This window comes from Alexandromys fortis, unplaced genomic scaffold, assembly GCF_014885135.2.
Source record: "Alexandromys fortis isolate MF-2015 unplaced genomic scaffold, M_Fortis_MF-2015_v1.1 scaffold_47, whole genome shotgun sequence".
NCBI classification, from domain to species: domain Eukaryota; kingdom Metazoa; phylum Chordata; class Mammalia; order Rodentia; family Cricetidae; genus Alexandromys; species Alexandromys fortis.
Window position 1 is genome coordinate 11,586,552 of NW_026067957.1, and position 18,425 is coordinate 11,604,976.

Sequence of the window (18,425 nt, forward strand, 5' to 3'; positions counted from 1 at the left end):
AGTTTCGATAAGGCTTCTCAAACTGTCGGATAATTTCTGCATCAAAGATGCTCTGTGTGGTTATTTCAAACTTGCCTCCAAGGTTAATTCTCATCACAATAGAGTTCGCCAGTACATATTGTTTTGCCCCCCATCACCCCCAAATATGTTTTGGGACACCGCCTCCATGTATGTATCAGAATGTCACTCTTTTCCGTGTTATCTTTCCTGTTTATATTGGATTTAAGTAGGTAGGACGTGTCCACATTGAATTTTCTTCTTGGCTCTGCTCTTGGTAGATATCCACTGGCTTCAGTCGGCCTCTGTGGAGAGCAAAGAACTTATAAAGGTCAAATTCCACTGCGTTACGAGAGCTCGGCAAGACTTGGCTTTTTAACCAAGACTCCAAGGTACCGCGTAAGAAAAACCTAAAGACAGAAAGGGCGCTGGCTGAGCTAGACGATTTCTGAGCTACCTAGGAACAAATACAGCAGCAGGTCACGCTTTATCCTCGCCCAACCGAGAGGTTGCGAGGTTTGCTCCGACCCAAAGTGATCCCCGGCTAGGGGAGAGCGCCCAGCCCACCTTGGAACCCGGCAGGCGCGGCACCCCGCCGCGCCCACCTACCTGTGCGCCTGCGCCCTTGCGCTCTCAAGGTCAGCCCCGCCCCCCGCCCCAGCCGGGCCCCCGCGGAAGTCGCTTTAGAGGACGCCTTGCGTCGCCTCCTCTCTGCGTGGCGTGGGGGTCGCTGGCGGTCAGAAGAGGGAGGAACTTCCTGTCCCGCGCGGGCAGGACTTCCGGCAGAGCCGGAAGACCTTTTCCCTCGCGGTTTGGAGAGGTCCGTTCTGCCGACCCTGGACGGGGAGATTCAGGACGCTGCCGGCGGCTCTCGAGTGTCGATCTCACGACCTCTCCCGGCGTTATGGTGAGTCCTCCCGTGAGGACCAGAGTGACGGCCGTCGGGAGGAAAGGGCGGGGAGGTCAGTCCGTGAAAGAGACGGTTGATGCCGCTTCGCTGAATGGAACCTGCGGGAGCGTTGGGGTGAACCGACGGGACCCCCACCTGCCCGGAGTGCGCGCGGCCACGGCTGGGACTCGTGGGGTCGCGGGAGGGGCGGGTCTGTCGGAGTGCCCTGTCTAGGTAGCCCCCATCGCTCGTGGCCTGTGGCACCAGGTGGCCCCCAGATGACCTTGCTCAGCTCTTCACCTGTCCCTGTCACCTTCGTCACCTTTCCCGCTGCGGGCTTGTGACCAAGATTTTAAGAATATAGAAGTACCTTTTGAACACTGACTGTATCTTTCTTGGAGACAAGCAACGCTAGGCACGTAAGATAAAATTGGCTTTTCTTAAAAGTCTACTATTTCAGAACTGGAAATAATGTCATTTCTAAAGAGAAAATATCCAAGTTGAGTATCAACAGATTTAATCGGAAGGAAAATTTGTAAAGGTATTGTTTTGAGAAAAGAGCAATTGCAGCAGAGAGAATAGCTTCAGCCATAATATTTGCAAGTGTCTTAAAGGTTCGGTGAAAAAGATTTCACGGAGAGCCTGGTGTGGGAAGATAGGATGGGAAGGAGTATGGTAGGCTGTAAGCAGAGGGTGTTTTGCTGTGAGGTCAGCCATCCTGAGAGTTCCTGAGCTGTTTTAGGCTGAAAGCAGGATAAAGTTTAGGGACCTAGAAAGGAAATTTTCATCAACTTTACTTAAGAAGCAGTGGGTGTTGACTGATCGCACAGTTCAGAAGTTAACTTAAGAAATGAACAATGGAATTTTGCCAGGCCTGGGTTTTGCTTTCTGGGAAAATGGGAGGAGGGCAAGTGGTTGTGTAGGGAACATGATCGCAGTAAACTATGTTCTGGAACATAATAGGATTTTAAAAGCAGACTCGATGTTTCCAAGATCACAGGGTTCTGGGAAAGTTGAACAGACAGCTGATATGAAAGATTTCAAACCCTCATCCGCAGACATTTCCATGTTTGATTCTTGCTTCATTGGGCCATGTCACTTTCTGTGTCCAACAGACTGTCCTCTAAATCAGAGATATCTCTGCCACTGCTTCCTGAGTGTTGGGATCAAAGGCAAGTGCCACCACTCCCAGTTTGGCCATGTCTGTTTTTCAGAGTCAAATATTGCTCGTTTTAGCTGTTGTGTGTGATGATTTTAGAAGGACTTTAGAACTTCGTTGAGAATAAAATCTCATCTGGTTCCTGTTGCACTCTACCAGGTGACTTACATTTCTTTTAGATTTTTTTTTAAAAAATGTTTAAAAAAATAAAAAATAAAAAATGTTTTATACCTCTGCATAATATGACTTAACTTCCTAAAGAGAGCTCTGTTTTCATTTGGCATGATGAAATTAGAAAGGGAACATTAGAACTGGAAGGAATCAAAATCTAGACAACCTTCCCACCACTTCAGATTTTTCAGAAGGAAGAATGCAGAGTGTAGAAACAGGCAATGATATACTTGAGGTGATGTCTAATGAACTTGGTCTCCCTTTCTTAAATGTAAAGTGAGTTTTTGACTTCTTAATCTAGAAAGTTCACGATAGAAATCAATAAAAATCTTCAATACGTTCTAGTCACAGAGAAGTTGGATCAGAATGTGTTCCCTGCATTCTGAGATCTGTAAAACTACTCTGCCAGCTCCAAAAAATAGGTATATTTCCAGCTAATCTCATGGTGATTTTCACAGTGTCAGGCTGGGTAGTTAACTGTCTCCATTGTGACATTGACCTTGTTTTTTTTTTGAGTTGTTTGGCTGAAGTTAGTTTTTCACAGCTATAGAATTGATCATGTTTGTGTATGTAATTGCAGTCAATGCTTGGAATCCTGAGAATTGAATTTAGTGAGGATGGGATGAATTTAGGATGTAGCTTAGTTGAATTAGCAGGTTTTTTTTTTTTTTTTAAATTGGTAACCATACAGTCAGCACCTTCCATGAACTTTGAAGACCCAGAGTCTTCCCATTTGTTATGTGATTTTGGTAAGATTCCTCAGCTTAGTAAGAAGTTCTAGATTCCTGGGGCTGGAGAGATAGATGGCTCAGCGATTAAGAGCACTGGCTGCCTTTCCAGAGGATCTGGGTACAATTCCTAGCACCCACATGGCAGCTCACAACTGTAATTTCTGTTCCAGGGTATCCAACACCCTCACACAGACATACATACAAGCAAAATGTCAAGATATATAAAATACAAGTAAAATACTTAAAAATTATTTTTAAAAAATTATAAGTTCTATATTCTTTACAAAAGAAGTAGAGTTAGTCTTTGAGTCATCTTCTGATTCTTACATTCAATGATTTACTACTTTGTTTCATAATATATAGATATTTCTGATTAAGATTTGTTTTCCTTGGCTCTTTAGCTCCATTTTTTTTTCTTTAGCCTCATTGTCTTTTTTTAAAAATATTTTTATACATGATGTGGGTGGTCTTAGAACCTTTGTCCTTTTATTTGGCTTTCAGTTTGTGAAAATAGTCTATAGAAAATTTATTAAAGGTATACTAATTCTTTTATACTCTTTGTCATGTTGGAAATTGTATTCATGCTGATTCGTGAGAGAACGGTAAAGTAGAGTTAGCATGTTGAGTTGTGCATGTTCCCTGGCTTGTTTATTCCATGTAGCAGTTTATAGTTATTAACCGCTGTTAGGGAGGGAAAGCTTTGCTATAGTCAGTTGGTGAGGACCTACTGGTGGGCAGAGATAATGTGCTGTGCTACATGTTAGGAGAGAAACACATACAGCACAGATCAATGAATTGAGTCTAAATGGGGGGAGTCATAGAATAAGTGGCTTCTCATGAAATTGGAAAGAGTGTTAGGATACTTTTACTTAATAATGTCTGGGCATGGTGGTGCATCCCTTTAATCCCAGCGTGGCACCTGTGAGTTCAAGGCCAGCCTAGTATACAGTGAATTCCATGCTACTCAGGTCTATGTGGTGAGATTCAACCTCAAAACAAACAAATAACAAAAAAACCCAAACCAATGATTCTTAGTAAAAACGTATATTTGGACCCCATTATCGTGTAGTGAAGTTTCAGAGTCTGTACTTGCTTGTTTGTTCTTTGAAACATGTTCTTACTCAATAGCTCAGGCTGACCTTCAACTCCCTATTATCCTACTTCAGTATCCCAAGTGCTGGGCTTATTGTATGAGCTATCACTCCCAACTCAGAATTTTATTTCTAATAAATTCTGTAATTAAGTCTTAAATAAGAAGTCTTCAAGCCATACATAGTGGAAAATGGGATGTATTCATTAGAAGTTCCTATGCTTTTGAATGAAAATCAGACATGCAATTTGAAAGACAGATTCTAAGGAGGTTTTAGCATTAAACATGCAGTGCCAGAGATTTAAGTTCCTTCTGAAGTTTTCTGACTTCCTTTTACTGAGATTCTTCTTTGCTCTTTTTGTCCTTCAAGAGGCCTAGTGGATGCTTGTATTGAGACTTGTTATTTCCCCAGTTAGTATTTGGTTAATTCAGCTTGTCCCATGAGCACCTAAAAGAACCCTAAAACGTAAACTACTTTTCTCTCTTCATATACCACTTGTTTTATTTTCTTCTCCATCGCTAATAGTATGGCACCACAGATTGTGTAAATTCTGAGAAACGGGTTTTTTGGTTCACAGCCTTGGGCCAAGGTTGATGGACCTCATCTAGTGATGATGACTTTGCTGAGCAGTAGTGAGGTGTTTCAGGTAATCATGTGGCAAGAGATGGGCGAGAGGGGTGTGTGTGTCTGTGTGTGTGTGTGTGGTTTGTGAATGCATGCATCCTCTCGTTTCCTTCTTTCCTTGATTTAATATAGGGATTCTGTTGTGATGACCTTAACTATTTGTAATCACATCTCAATGACAATACTCTGAAACATGAGTTCTATTAGGCTTCTACCCTCTTAATGCAATGGAAGCTAAGTTCTAGCATCAGTTTTAGAGAGGATAAACCATACTTTACCATCTGCTCTGGATTTATAGTAAAACAGCAGTTTTCAAGTCCTTGTGAAGTGAATCTTAATCCATATGTGAGTGTTCTGAACCAATCTCCATCCTCTGAAGAGCAACAAAGTGCTCTTAACTTCTGAGCCACCTCCAGCCCCTTGAAGCTTTTGTTTTTTAACCCAATTAATTTTTAATTAACTAAATATTTTTATGTATGTTGGTGTTTTTCCTGCATGTTTGTGTATGCAGTGCCTGCAGAGGCCTTAGGAGGAGGTCGGATTCCCTGGAACTGGAGTTACAAGTAGTTGTTAGTAGTCACAGCTTCCGAGAATTGAATGAGGGTCCTCTGAGAAAATAGCAATCTCCTTAACAACTAAGCCACCTCTTGTAACATGAAGGCCAGGCTTGTTTGGGGTTTCCATCCTACCCTGTTCCCACAGCCAGTAAGCCCCCCCAAGAATCACACAGAGTCTACATTAGATATAAAACTGATTGGCCCATTAGCCTATTCTAATCTGTGCTAGCCACAGGGCTTGGCACCATTCACAGCGGGGGGGGGGGCGTGTTTCCTCTTCGGTGGTCTGGGCTGGACTGGGGAATGCGCTTCCTCCTTCCCAGAATTCTCCTGTTCTCATTGCCCTGCCTCTACTTCCCAGGGTGATGGTTCCTGTAATGATTTTTAGGGGGGAAATGGCTCCTCACAATTATTCATATCTATGTTAGCCACATGGCTCAGTACCTTTCTCAGCAGGGCAGGTCACGTGTTGCTTCTTCGGTGGTCTGGGCTGGACTGCAAAAGAGTTCCTTCCCAGAATACTCCTGTTCTCATCGCCCCACCTCTACTTCCTGTCTGGTTGACCCGCCTAAACTTCCTGCCTGGCCAATCAGCGTTTATTTAAAACATGATTGACAGAATACAGACAATTCTCCCACACCAACCTCTCTGGCCCTGACAGGTATTTTTAAAAGAGGAGCTTCATATTAGCTTATTGTGCCTAAGTTTCAGTTGTTTTACATGTCCTTCCCATTATCTGTAGCTTTTAGCATTATGGTATATCTCCTCATTGTCTTAAAAATAATATATTTAAAAAAAGAAAAATAATATATTTTTACTCATGAAGAATTTCATACAGCAGATTTGATCATATTTACCCCTTCTCCCTTGCTCTTCTCCAGATCGGCCTCCACCTCCCTATCTGATAATTGCATGTTTTTGTCTCTTTTTTAAACCCACAAGTAGGGTCTTATTTTTGCTGTCCAGCTGCTTTCAGATATGGGTGCTGCCGTGTGGTGTAGCTGACCTATCCTTTTTTAAAAAATAAAATTATTGTAGGGTGGTGGTAGCCCACGCCTTTTATACTAGCACTTGGGAGCCAGAGGCAGGTGGATTTCTGTAAGTTCACAACCAGCCTGGTCTACAGAGTGAGTTCCAGGGCAGGCTCCAAAGCTACAGAGAAACCCTGTCTCAAAAAAACAAAACAAAACAAAACAAAAAAACATTTTACTTTTGGAGATAGGTTCTGGCTGTATAGACCACACTGGTTTTGAACTTGTGATCCTCCTGTCTCAGTTTCCACTGTGCTGTGATTATAGGCATGTGTCACTGTGCCCATCTCAGAATGGTATATTCCATACAATTGATATGTTATAATCACCCCGAGTCTATTTCTGTATTAGGAATCCTTTTTTAAAAAAGGATTTTTTTGCTGGTGTGCACTTCCACCTTAGCGTGCATATGGCAGTCAAAGGGCAGCTAGTGAGAGCTGATTTTCTTCTTCCACCACATGGATTCAGGAGATAGAACTCAGTTTATCACGTTTGATGGCAGTGGCAAGCACCTTTGTCTACTGAGTCATGTCACCAGCCCAGGAGTCGTTTTTAATATACTTTTTGTGGGTTTGGATGAATTGATCATTCTCTGTCTCTATTATTATTATGTAAGATTATTTTAACTCTCCTGGAAGTCCCAATGCTTTACTATTTTTTACTTTCCCTTTCTCTGGCAACCCCTGATATTTTTCACTGTAATCAAAACTTCCCAGAATGTTGTGTAATTGGAACCATAATCCTTGCAGACTGTCTTCTGCTCTGTAATAACTATTTAAGGTTATTTCCCCATGTCTTTGTGTCTTGATAGTTTTCTTTTTCCTTTCCTACTGTTTCTTCTATCCCTCTCTTTTCTTTATTCTAAGACAGACCCAGAGCTTGTACTTGCCAGTCAAACACTCGGCCATCATGGTACGTGAATTTCAGGAGTGTGTTATGTGTCAAAACTTTTCCTGGGGAAACACAAGTCTACTCATTCCAGATAGGAAGCCCATGACAGACCTAAATAGAGATAACACCAAAGTCCAACTTGGCGAGATCTCTTGGGGTTACTTATGGAATATGGGTGTGGGCTTGCTCACAGGAGCAGAAATGACCCTTCAGACAGTTGTATCACCAGGCCCCTCCCCCAGCATAGATGGCAGTCCACAAAGTTGGGAATTTGGAGCACTCTTCACAGCTTGCAGACAGCTCAGCAGGTTGGAGAGTGTCTGTTCTAGGTGCAGCAGTTGGTCTAAACCTCTTCCAGGCAGTGTGGCAGGCTTCTGTTTTTTCAGGCAGCTGTTGTGGGCTCAAGTCTTTGCAACTTGGCTAGTCTGAGTCTTCTTTCAAGCATGGCTTCCTTCTTCTGTCTGAAGGGGACGCTCAGTTTTATTGCCTACCCTGCCTGGGGGAGGCCTAGTGAATCTGGTCAGTTCCAGGGCTTTCTAAAGCTATTTTGAGTTGTTTACCTTTGTGTTTGAAAGCTTCTTCCCTAAAGAATGTAACCGTTCTGTATCTGAGGAAACTTTTACCCAACAGGGTGGACTACCTTATGACTGTGAAGGTTGGAAGAGGGCCTAAGATCCCCCGTACTGGGGTCACAGACAGCTGGGATCTGCGCTGTTGGTGCTGGGAATCAAACCATGGTCCTCTGGGGTGCAGTTTTTGCTCTTCACCCCCATGTCTCCAGCCCCCTCAACTAATTTTTTTCTCTAATGAATGGACTTGGCCTTATTGTTAGGTCTAGAAAATCTGTGCTATACCCAAGGTCAACAAGTTGTCTTCTGTGTTGTCTTTAGGGACTCTTTAAGTTTTGTCTTTTACACCTATGATGTTTCAAATAAATTTTTGTAAGAGAGTAAGCGTATGTCTAGTTTCATTTTCAATGTGAAATAGTTGTTCTAATCTTTTTTTTTTTTTTTTTTTTTTTTGGTTTTTCGAGACAGGGTTTCTCTGTGGTTTTGGAGCCTGTTCTGGAACTAGCTCTTGTAGACCAGGCTGGTCTCGAACTCACAGCGATCCTTCTGCCTCTGCCTCCCGAGTGCTGGGATTAAAGGCGTGCGCCACCACCGCCCGGCTCTAATATCATTTTTTGAAAAGACTGACTTTTCTTTTTTGTTTTTCTGATATTCTTTACTGTCAAAGTTTAGTCAAGCAAATTTTTGTAGGTCTATATCTGGCCTTCATATCCTTTTGTGTTAATTTGTCTTTTTGTCAGTCCTGCACTTTTTTTGAGTACTACAGCATTATAATAAGACTTGAAATCTACTAATGTCGTTCTTCTAACTTTTTCTTCAGTATTTTCTTTTTGTCCTATCTCTTTTGCCTGTCTTTATAAATTTTGGAATTTGTTTTTTTAATTTATTGAATAATTTTCCATAATTTTGGAGATTTATTATTTTCAATTATTTGTCTTTCTATATGTGTGCTTGAGTGCAGGTGCCCAAGGAGACTGGAGGCATTAGATCCCCTTATAGAAAGTTACAGGCCTGTGATCTGTCTGCAGTGAATACTAGAAACCACACTGTGGTTCTCTGCAAGAGCGGTGCATAGTCTTAGCTACAGAGCCATTTCTCCAGCCCTTCTTCCCATGACCTTGCTTGGTCATAAGTTGGTGTGGATCATGCTGAAGAGGATTCATGTCATGACAATGTTTAGTCTTGCCTGGCCGCGAACCTGGAATGTCTTTGATTTATTTTGCTCTCTGCTTTGGTCATCTATCTTTTAGTTTAGCTCATATTTTATCTTTCTGTTTTTAGGGCAGGGAGGGTCTCACACCATAGTCCTTGCTGGCTTGATGCTTCTTATGGAGACCAGGTTGATGTCCAGTTTGTGGTGATTCCTTTCCAATTTCTCTCAAATTGGGATTGGTGTGTGTCTGGCTTATTTTCTTAGACACATAAATCTTTTACTTTGTATGGAATACTGATATAAAAATGCTGTTGTTGTTTTGTTCGATGCTGAAGAATAAGCCTAAGACTTTAATAGTCTGCAGGTGCTCTACCACTGTGATGTGTCTTTAGCTAAACAGATAGTTTTAAAGGCAAGGTCTTGGTCTATGCTGGTGTGAGGTCCTGATTTTTGTATGTTAGATTTATTCTGCAACCTTGCTATTATTGTTGGGTCCACAGTGTGCCTGCCACAAAGTACTCTGCTTCAAGTTCTGAGAAAAATATACCTCAGGCGCCAATAATCTCAGTTGTACCTTCACAACACTTAAATTAAACTGAAAGAGTAATTCTATTATTAAAGTAGATGGGATATCATTTGTGGTTTTCTGGCATAAAGTGTAAGGTTTGGGGAAAAGGGAGAGCAATTTCAGTTTTTCCTAAGAAAATTAACCTTAATTGTGGTAGGAAGGCCCCCCTCTCTGTAGGTGAAGTGTTCCACAGGAAGGAGAAAACAAGGTGATCACTAGCCTGAGTGTGTTGGTGCCCTGCTGGGTGATCTTGACTTCACTTCCTGCCCCTTCCTTCTCTGCACAGCTAGACTGCAGCTAGAATTGCAGGCCAATAAGCCCTGGCTTCCCCAAGTTACCTTTGTCAGGTTATCACAGCAGCAGGAAGAAAACTGAGAGTCCATAAAGTCAAAGACTTTCAAAACACTGCAGGTGATCAAAATTGAGTTTTACTTTTCATCAGTAACTGTAATAGCTAAGTTTATTTAGCATTTGGAATTTATCAGGTATTCTAAAAGTGAACTTCACTGAAATCCTTATGAAGTATGTAAGTTCTGGGGTTTTGTGTTCTTTTAAATTCCATTTTATAGACTGAGGCACAACAAAATTAGAAGAAATTGTCCAAAGAAATAGATAGCAGTGACAGAATTTGACTTCTAAGCCTGTTTTCCTGTTCCACTGTGCTACTTAGCCAGGCTGGTTATTGTTTAATTTGATAACTTTTAGCTTATAAAAGAATTAGATTTCACAAGTTTAATCCAATGTTAAAGATTAAAAACCATTTTCTTATACAAATAATATTATAATTTGAAATAATCAGATTATTTTTGTTAGTCCTTTTGGTTCAAACTTAAAATCCTAGCTACTCTGGAGACTGAGGCAAGAGGATCACAGATTCAAGCTAGCCTGGATTATAGAGTGTAAGGCCAGCCTGGACAATGTACTCTACCCAATTTTCACGTAGGCTGGAGATAGATAACTCAGTGGCAGAGTACTTGCCTAGCGCAGCACGTGGAAGACCCTAAATTCAGGCCCTATTGTTATCATTCATGATGCACATGACCCCAGGCTGGTCCCACAAGGGGTGGCAGTGGGCTGGTCCCCTGGGCAGGTGGGATACAGATAGATGGGCCATGCAGAGAGAGCTTGGGTCTAAAGTTTATTTGGGTGTGGGGGGGAGAGAAAGAGAAGGAGAAGAAAGAAGGGGATAGGGGAGAAGGGAGAGAGGCAGAAGCTGCCTCTCTAGAAGAAGGATAGACAGAGTGTTGGGAGATCTGCTTGCCTGGCTTGAGCCGTCTCTTAAAGGGACAGGGTACCCAGGTGACAGGCCAGGCCAGCAGATTTACTTTTATAACTTCTATAACAACAACAACAAAAACATAGTAGTAATTTTTTATAGCTGTTATATACTTACTTTTGGAAAATCTTCCCAAGTCTAGTTGATAACATAACAAATAGTATTACAGGAATTAGTCATTACTGTTAGGCATAGTATGGTTGGCATTTCTAAGGCAAGTAAGTGCTCAATTTCTTTCAGTGCTACAGTGAGTCACAGTGTAGATTCCGTAGTGCCTCTTTTGCCTTAAATGTATCCAGGAAAGAGATTCCTTTATACCAGAGTATTAATCATTTAAGTCTGGGCATGGGCATTAAGTAAGGGTGATGAGTGAGAAGATGGAGATGTGGAGCCCTGAACTGGAATTCCTTCATTACTGTAGGCTTTCTTTATCACACTCGTCCCAAGCCTGTGGCACCCTGTTTTTTCCCCTTGGTCTCCAGAAGTTGTCTCCCTCCCCTCCCATGTGCTTGTAATGACTGTTGCTTCCAGCTGAAACTTTAGTTCCATGGGAGCTGTAAAATCTCTAGTCTTCCCTTCCATATGGTCAGCCAACCCAAAGACTATCTCTCCATGTCACTTCTTCGCCACCACTAATGTGTTAATCATCACAGACATCTTTTTTCAGAGGAAAAAGAGAACTTTTGATGAGATACTGTCTTTTTATGCTCAACAACTTTGTATTTGAGTTACAAGAGAAATCACATTTTAAAAACCTGTCCTATTTTATATAAGTTTACAACTGTTGGTTCATATTTATAGTTACTCTGCCGTACATGTCACAGGTTCGAACACCTGCTGAATGGCAGTGATAGTATCTTTGCAGCAAGTTCTTGGGTGCAGAGGTTTGGATGGTGAAGAGGTGGTTAATGTGGATGGGCACTGGGAAAGAAAGGAAAAGAAACCCTTACCAGTGCAGCCAGCAAGCATGTCACGAGGAACCTTTAGCAGATTCTGTTTTATGTATATTTCATTGTAGGTTGCCAACAGTTGATGCCTGCCGTGAATACTTAGCACCATAAGGTTTTAGTTGTACCATGTTTGAAATGCTAAGGGAAGGGTTTGACTACTAAGATACAACCCTGTGTTTACCTTTTAAAGCAAACTTCACGTTTTTATCTCTGTGATAAATAGTCTTTAATATTCCCAGTTATCTGAATTATCTGCTTGTCCTTCACACTGTGTCGCACTCAACTGGTGTTTGTAATCTTTATTTGATTATTGGCTCTAATGCCACGATCTACTTTTGAAAAGCAAGGTCACCTTCTGTTTTCTGCTTTCTTTCTTTTTTTTTTAAAGGAAAGTCACACTGGGAGATTTTTTTTTCCACCAAAGCCAAAACTCCATTAGCTTGTCATATTTAAATATTTTTATCATTACAAAGACTTGAACCATATTTATGATGATAAGTGATTAATTACAAATAGTTCATATTCTTCAGTCTTGTGGGAATGTCTGTGTAAGTGTTCTGTCACTAGAACTATTCCTTTCTGTTTAGCCTTGTTCAAAGAGAAAACTAATTTCTTATCTTAAAGAATTGCTTTATGCTTTTTGCCACCGTTTCTTGCTAATTACTAAACTAGTATGGGACTTATTACTCTGACCTTCCTGCTGCCTCGAGCTCTTGATCCCTCCACCACAGCCCTCCAGGAGCTGGGATTACATCTGTATGCTACCATGCCCAGCTAAGTTTTTAATTTATTGTGGTTAAAATTTATATTATGTTCTTTAAGACAAAAAATGTAGAAGACTTGGGAACTAAATTTTGCAAGTAATTGTCAGCATGTTTTTCTGATCATTAAAAACAGAAAAAAACCCGAGACACTGTAGATTATGACCTTAATTTTAAGACTTTTTTTTTTTAAGGATTGAAACTATTTTCTAGTATAATTTCAGCTAATTTTATTGGGTGCTTGCATTTTATTTTTATAGTTTATCTATTAATCATTTTTCTAGAAGTGTTTTTGGTCATCATAGTTCTTATGTTCTCTGTGTCTCTCCCTCCAGTGTGGACTTCAGGCCGTCCTGGAACTTAACTCTGTAGACCAAGATGGCCATGAACCCACCATCCTGATAAATATCTCCCAAGTGCCGAGATTACAAATGTGTGCAGCGTACCCTCAAATATGAAATTTTATTTTATTTTTTTCCCAGTGCTATGTGATATTGCCAACTACTTTCTCTTCATACCCACTGATTAGAGAAAAATCTTGTACCATTAAAACAAACAAAAAAGCCCAAGTCGTTTAAAGAGAGATTGACTAAGTTTCTGCAATGGATTTCAAAAATAAAATAAAACATTAGGCTTTCATAAGTCATAAGTCTCTTGTAGCTCAACTCTTGGTTTCCTTTTAAGCTTCTTATAAATTGTAGCTTATTCAGTCCTTTTAAGGAAAAGATAATTATGTATTACCACTAGCTGAAAACCTAACGTTTAACGCTTCTAAGTGCTAGATGTGAATTAAGTTAAAATTGCTACAGTTGCTTGGGATCTGAGAGATCATTTGCCCGTTATTTTAGAGATAAGAAATAAGTCTGGGAGAGAAAACATTTCTAATTATTGTGTAACTAGTGCCAGAACTACTTGTACAATGTGTTTTGTTACTTAATTTGTTAAAATATTGACCATATTTAATTTTGGGATATATGTTTAAATTTTCTTGGCTTCAAATTAGAACTGAATTTCTTAATTTAAGTTTGTTTTAGAAACTGTAAGTGCACTTAACATGGTTGTGATATACATGGTGTATAAATGAAAAACTATTACTCTATATTGAAGTGATCATCATACACCCTATCTTTATTTTGCGGTATGAAAACTATCAGGCTAACCTCCTGAGGTTGCAGTGGGGTGGAAGAAATGAGGGTAGTACAGTTTTAGTTGGGAAGCTCTTTCCATCAGTGGTCAGCAGACACACAGCTGAGCACGCCAGTGGCAGTTTGGAGGTATACTTACTAGTTTTAGTTAGAAAAGGGAAAATTATAGAAGGTTTCAGAGGAACTGAATGTTAAAGACTGAGTTGGAATTGTTTTGAACAAGATGGTTTCTAAAAATCAAATATCTTTTGTTTTTGCAAATAGCTTCATTAAGTTTAGACACAGAGACTTATTTTCTGCTGTGTCAGAAACCATTCTCACAGTTAAAGGAAGTGGGAGAATTTAGAATGTCTTCTTCCACTGGGCCATTTGTTGTTACTTTTAAGTACGATGATGGAACATTTGTTCATGTCTTGGCTAGAGATGAAGTGTCTTCAGTGACATCTTCTGAGATACTTGGTTCTTTATCACTTTTAATGTACTGGTGGTTTGGGGTGTCATCTTGATGTAGGCTAGAGTCATCAGAGGAAGGAGCCTCAGCTGAGGAAATGCCTCCTTGAAATCCATTTGTAAGACATTTTCTCATTTAGTGATCAATGGGGGAGGGCCCAGCCCATAGAAAGTGGTACCATCTGTGGGCTGGGTTCTATTAGAAGGTGGGTTGAGGAAGCAAGCCATGGGAAGCAAGCCAGTAAGCAGCTCCCCTCCATGGTTTCTGCATCAGCTCAGATCCTGCCCTCTTTCTGTCCTGACTTTGTTCAGTGATGAACAGCAATGATGACATGTAAGCCCTTTCCTCCCCAACTTGCTTTTTGACCATGGTGTTTTATTGCAGCAATAGAAACGCTAACCAAGGCAGTTGTATTGCTTTCTATGAGGTATTGCACAATTTATTCAACCACTATAACTGGACAAATATCCTTCAAAATAAATATTAATTTCACCACCAATATGCTAGAATGGTTTGTAAATTGTATTTACTTAGCTTACCGTCTATTCTTGTAAAACTGTATCTTTAACTTTGCTGTCTTTCTTACTCTGTTTTTTATCAGCTTACATTGAACAAATGTGTTCTGTTATTTCTTAATTTAGTCAGACTTACGGTCTCTAGGTATTGAATCATCCATTTAATACCCGTGTTTTTGTTTTTGACTCAAATTCTTATAACATGTAGATGTTCCACCCTTTTATAGTTTATATTCTCTGCCCATTCTGATTCGTAGGAGCTAATTTGAAACCTTCAAAAAAAAAAAAATCTGAGTTTTCAAAAATAACTACATGGTACCAGCAAAGTATCTAGAATCTTGACCTCATTTATTTTTAAGATGTGTTAGTTTTATTTACAGTGTAACCCACCAAGTTTAAAACAGGCATTAAAAAAGATGAATCAGGAAGTTACATATAAAAGATGTAACTTTGTTTTGTAGAGAATTTCCCTAGTTTACACAAGACCCTAGGTTTAATCCCCAGCACAACATGAAATAAGAGATCTTTTAAATTATGAGGGAAAGGATGTATAATGGAGAAAATGCGTCTTTTTAGGATTATTATAAAGGTTTTGGCCTATTTGAACTAATTTCTTTGCTTGTTGAAAATCGGTCTTTTTTCATATGATATAGCTTGTTTATTTTCCCTCTCTCTGCACCTCCCAATCCCTCCCCACCTCCCCTTCTTTCCCTATTAATTTCTTTTCTGTTTCTCATTACAAAACAAAGCAACAACAGAAACAGAAAAACAAACAAGACAAAAAAAAAAAAAAAAAAAAAAAAAAAAACCAAGAGTAGGCACAAGTATCAGAGACCAATTTCTTCTAACACCCATGAGTCCCATAAAAATACTAAGTGTAAACGGAGACTGTTTGTTTCCCGGCCTCTCAGACCCAAACAATCCCAGAGAAACTATTAATTACAACACTGCTTAGCCAATAGTTTAGGAATATTTCTGGCTAACTCTTATAATTAAATTAATTCATTTCTGTTATTTGTATGTTGTCATGATGGTGTGGCCTACCAGCAAGGTGAGCCTTTTTCTCCTTTGACAACTACATGGCATCTCCTTGACTCTACCTACTCTCTATACATCTCTGTTCAGATTTTCCCCTTGGCTTTATTCTGCCCTGTCATAGCCTGAAGCAGCTTCTTTACTAACCAATTCACAACATAGAGAGGAGAATCTCACATCAACTAAGCTTAAAACTATTATATATATACATACATACATACATACATACATACATACATACATAGGACCTGGTGTAGGCTCTGTTCTTGCTGCTTTACTCTGAGTTCATATGTGCTTTGCTTAGTTGTTTCAGAGGGCCTTGTTTTCCTGGTGTCCCCCGTTTGCTCTGGCTTTTAAATTCTTTCTACTTCCTCTTCTACAGGGTTTCCTGAGCTCTGAGGGGAGGGATCTGATAGACCTCCTCCCCTCCCCCCCATGTGTGTAATATCTGGCTATGGGTTTCTATATTTGTTGCCATTTGCTTCAGGAGGAAGCTTCTCTGATGATGGTTGAATAAGGCACTGATCTATGAGTTTAGTAGAATATCATTAAGAATTATTTTATTGTTACTTTTTAAAAAGTTTTTTTTTTCCAGATCCATAGTATTTGGTTTTACCTTAGATCTCTGAGGTATCTAGTGTCTGGTTCTTGGTCATTCAGTGTTGGCTATGGGTTCCATCTCGTGAAGGGACCTCAAGTCAAGTCAGACACTGGTTGGCTACTCCCTCAAGTTCTGTGCCACTGTTACCTTAACATACCTTGCGAACAGTACAAATTGTAGGTCAAAGGTTTTGTAGGTGGTTAGTATTTAGATTTTTCTTTTGGTAACCTGCAGAATACTTTCCTGCATCAAAGACACTAGAACAGAGATTAGGATATCATGTAAGCTCCAACCCGATTTCTCTATGTTCTGGCAATGGGGCCCCTCAGTCAGTTTGCAGAGAACAACCCTTTTTCTTAGCGCCTGGATTGTTTGAGGATTTCCATGGGACCCACTTGGCCAACAAGAAAATTGAATGCAACCAGTCCCAGTACTAGTAGTATTATGCCTGTGTTGTGCGACCCCCCAAACAAGACTACCACAAAGCCCGTATCTGATGCAAACACAAAGGAGTTTAATTGATTACAAGCCTGAGCTTGGTCCACTGTCCAACACTCTGGCTCAGTGGGTGGAGGAGACTGGTCCTGAGCATTTACAAATTAGGGTTTATATAGGGAAAACCACAAGTGGATCACAGCCCTGTCAGAGGGTTTTGGGGTAGCTGACATTTAACCTGATTGGTTATAGTGAGGGGAGGTACAGAATTGAAGAGTAAAGTAGTTAAAAATACATCAAGCGTGATTGAGGCGTGTAGTTAGTAGCTGCCATTAGTCATGTCGTTAGTGGCTATCATCAATCTTACCCTCATCAGTCATACCCAGGGTGGAGTTCCACTCTTTTCTGAAATTTGGGGGAACTTGGGATCATGGAGAGGGCATAAAATGGGTAGTTAATAGTTTTGTTCAAATTTGGCCATCACAGTAGACTTGCATGGTGACAAGGGATGGCCAGTAGGGACTCTATCACCATTATTAGGAAACCTCATTAGGATCCCCTTCATGTATTTTACGAAATTTCCATTATGTACCTCAAACATCCCTTAATTCTAGCTGTGTTGGAGACCAATTTGGACAAGGATACCACTTACCAGGGTAGGGGCGTGGGGATTAGAAAAATAAGTAAAGAAAATGAGGACACGAGTGAAAATAACAAGCAGAAGCATAGGATAGTATGGGAGGGAGTTCCAGTGAATACTGAAACCACCTGCCTTTAGTTTCCATTTGCTTAAAATACCCCCACCCAAAAGGTAGGAGTAAGATTTAAAAAAAAAAAAAAAAACTGTATTAGCATGATCCCAGGAAGTGAACCACAACCAGTTGAAGGTTGTGGGCTACATTCTTAGTTAAACATTCTGTTTCTAGAACAAGACAAGTACACTCACACCCTAGATCAAAACGTTCTGTAGGCAAACCACTCCTAGGATGGAATCTGTTGTTATCTCCCTAAAGGAGTAGGAACTTAGTTGGATCTTTAGACTTTTGTTTGAAGTAGAAACAGGTCTACTTTTTAATACCTGAAATCAAGGTCTAGATATAACCCACACCTGCTGACAATAACCTTGAGAAAGCAGAACTCTGACCTAAATCAAGGTTGGGCCTTTGTTTGTTGAGAAGCAGACTATAATCTTGAAGGGAACAGAAGTAAGTTCCAACTCTCTGACCTTTAGACGGGGTGGAAATAGGCTCACATTTTGGGGCCTCCACATAATAGTCTCTCCCCACATTCTCTTCCTCAACCTTATCTCCCTTCCCCATTCCCACCTGGTCCTCTTTTAGCATCTTGCAGTGCCCCCAGTCTACTCCTATTTCCTCCTTTCAGGGAGATCCACACATCCCCTGCCTCCATACTTAACCTCTCTGGGTCTAAATATTTTAGGTTGCTTATCATTTATTTAATGGCTAATATCCACATATAAGTGAATACATAACAAACATATTTACCTTTCTAGATCTGGGCTACCTCACTCAGAATGATTTATTTCTAGTTCCATTCATTTGCCTGCAAATTGTCTGCTGTAATTTTTTTAACAACTCCATTGTGTAAATATATCACATATTTAGGTTGCTTCCAATCTCTGGCTGTTATGACTAGAGCAGCAATGAGCATGGTTGAGCAATGTCCTTGTTATAGGATGGAGCATCTTTTGGGTATATGCCCAGAAGTGCTATAGCTAGGTCTTAAAGTAGATGGATTTCCATCTTTCTCAGGAACCACCATTCCCATTTCCATAGTGGCGGTACAAGTTTGCACTCCCAGCAGC

At 40.4% G+C, this 18,425-nt stretch overlaps 1 protein-coding gene across 2 annotated transcripts in view; it reads left to right on the top strand.

Moving 5' to 3' along the window:
• The first annotated feature begins 756 nt into the window (after positions 1–756).
• The window catches only part of Tmem161b (transmembrane protein 161B), a 78,760-nt gene continuing 61,091 nt past the window's right edge, over positions 757–18,425 (top strand). The window contains exon 1 of one of the 2 annotated variants that reach the window (XM_050152379.1): positions 757–904. In XM_050152379.1, the coding sequence (XP_050008336.1) occupies positions 902–904 (3 nt within the window). In that variant the 5' untranslated portion in view covers positions 757–901. The remainder of the gene's footprint in view (positions 905–18,425) is intronic. The other variant, XM_050152381.1, reaches the window with a different exon arrangement.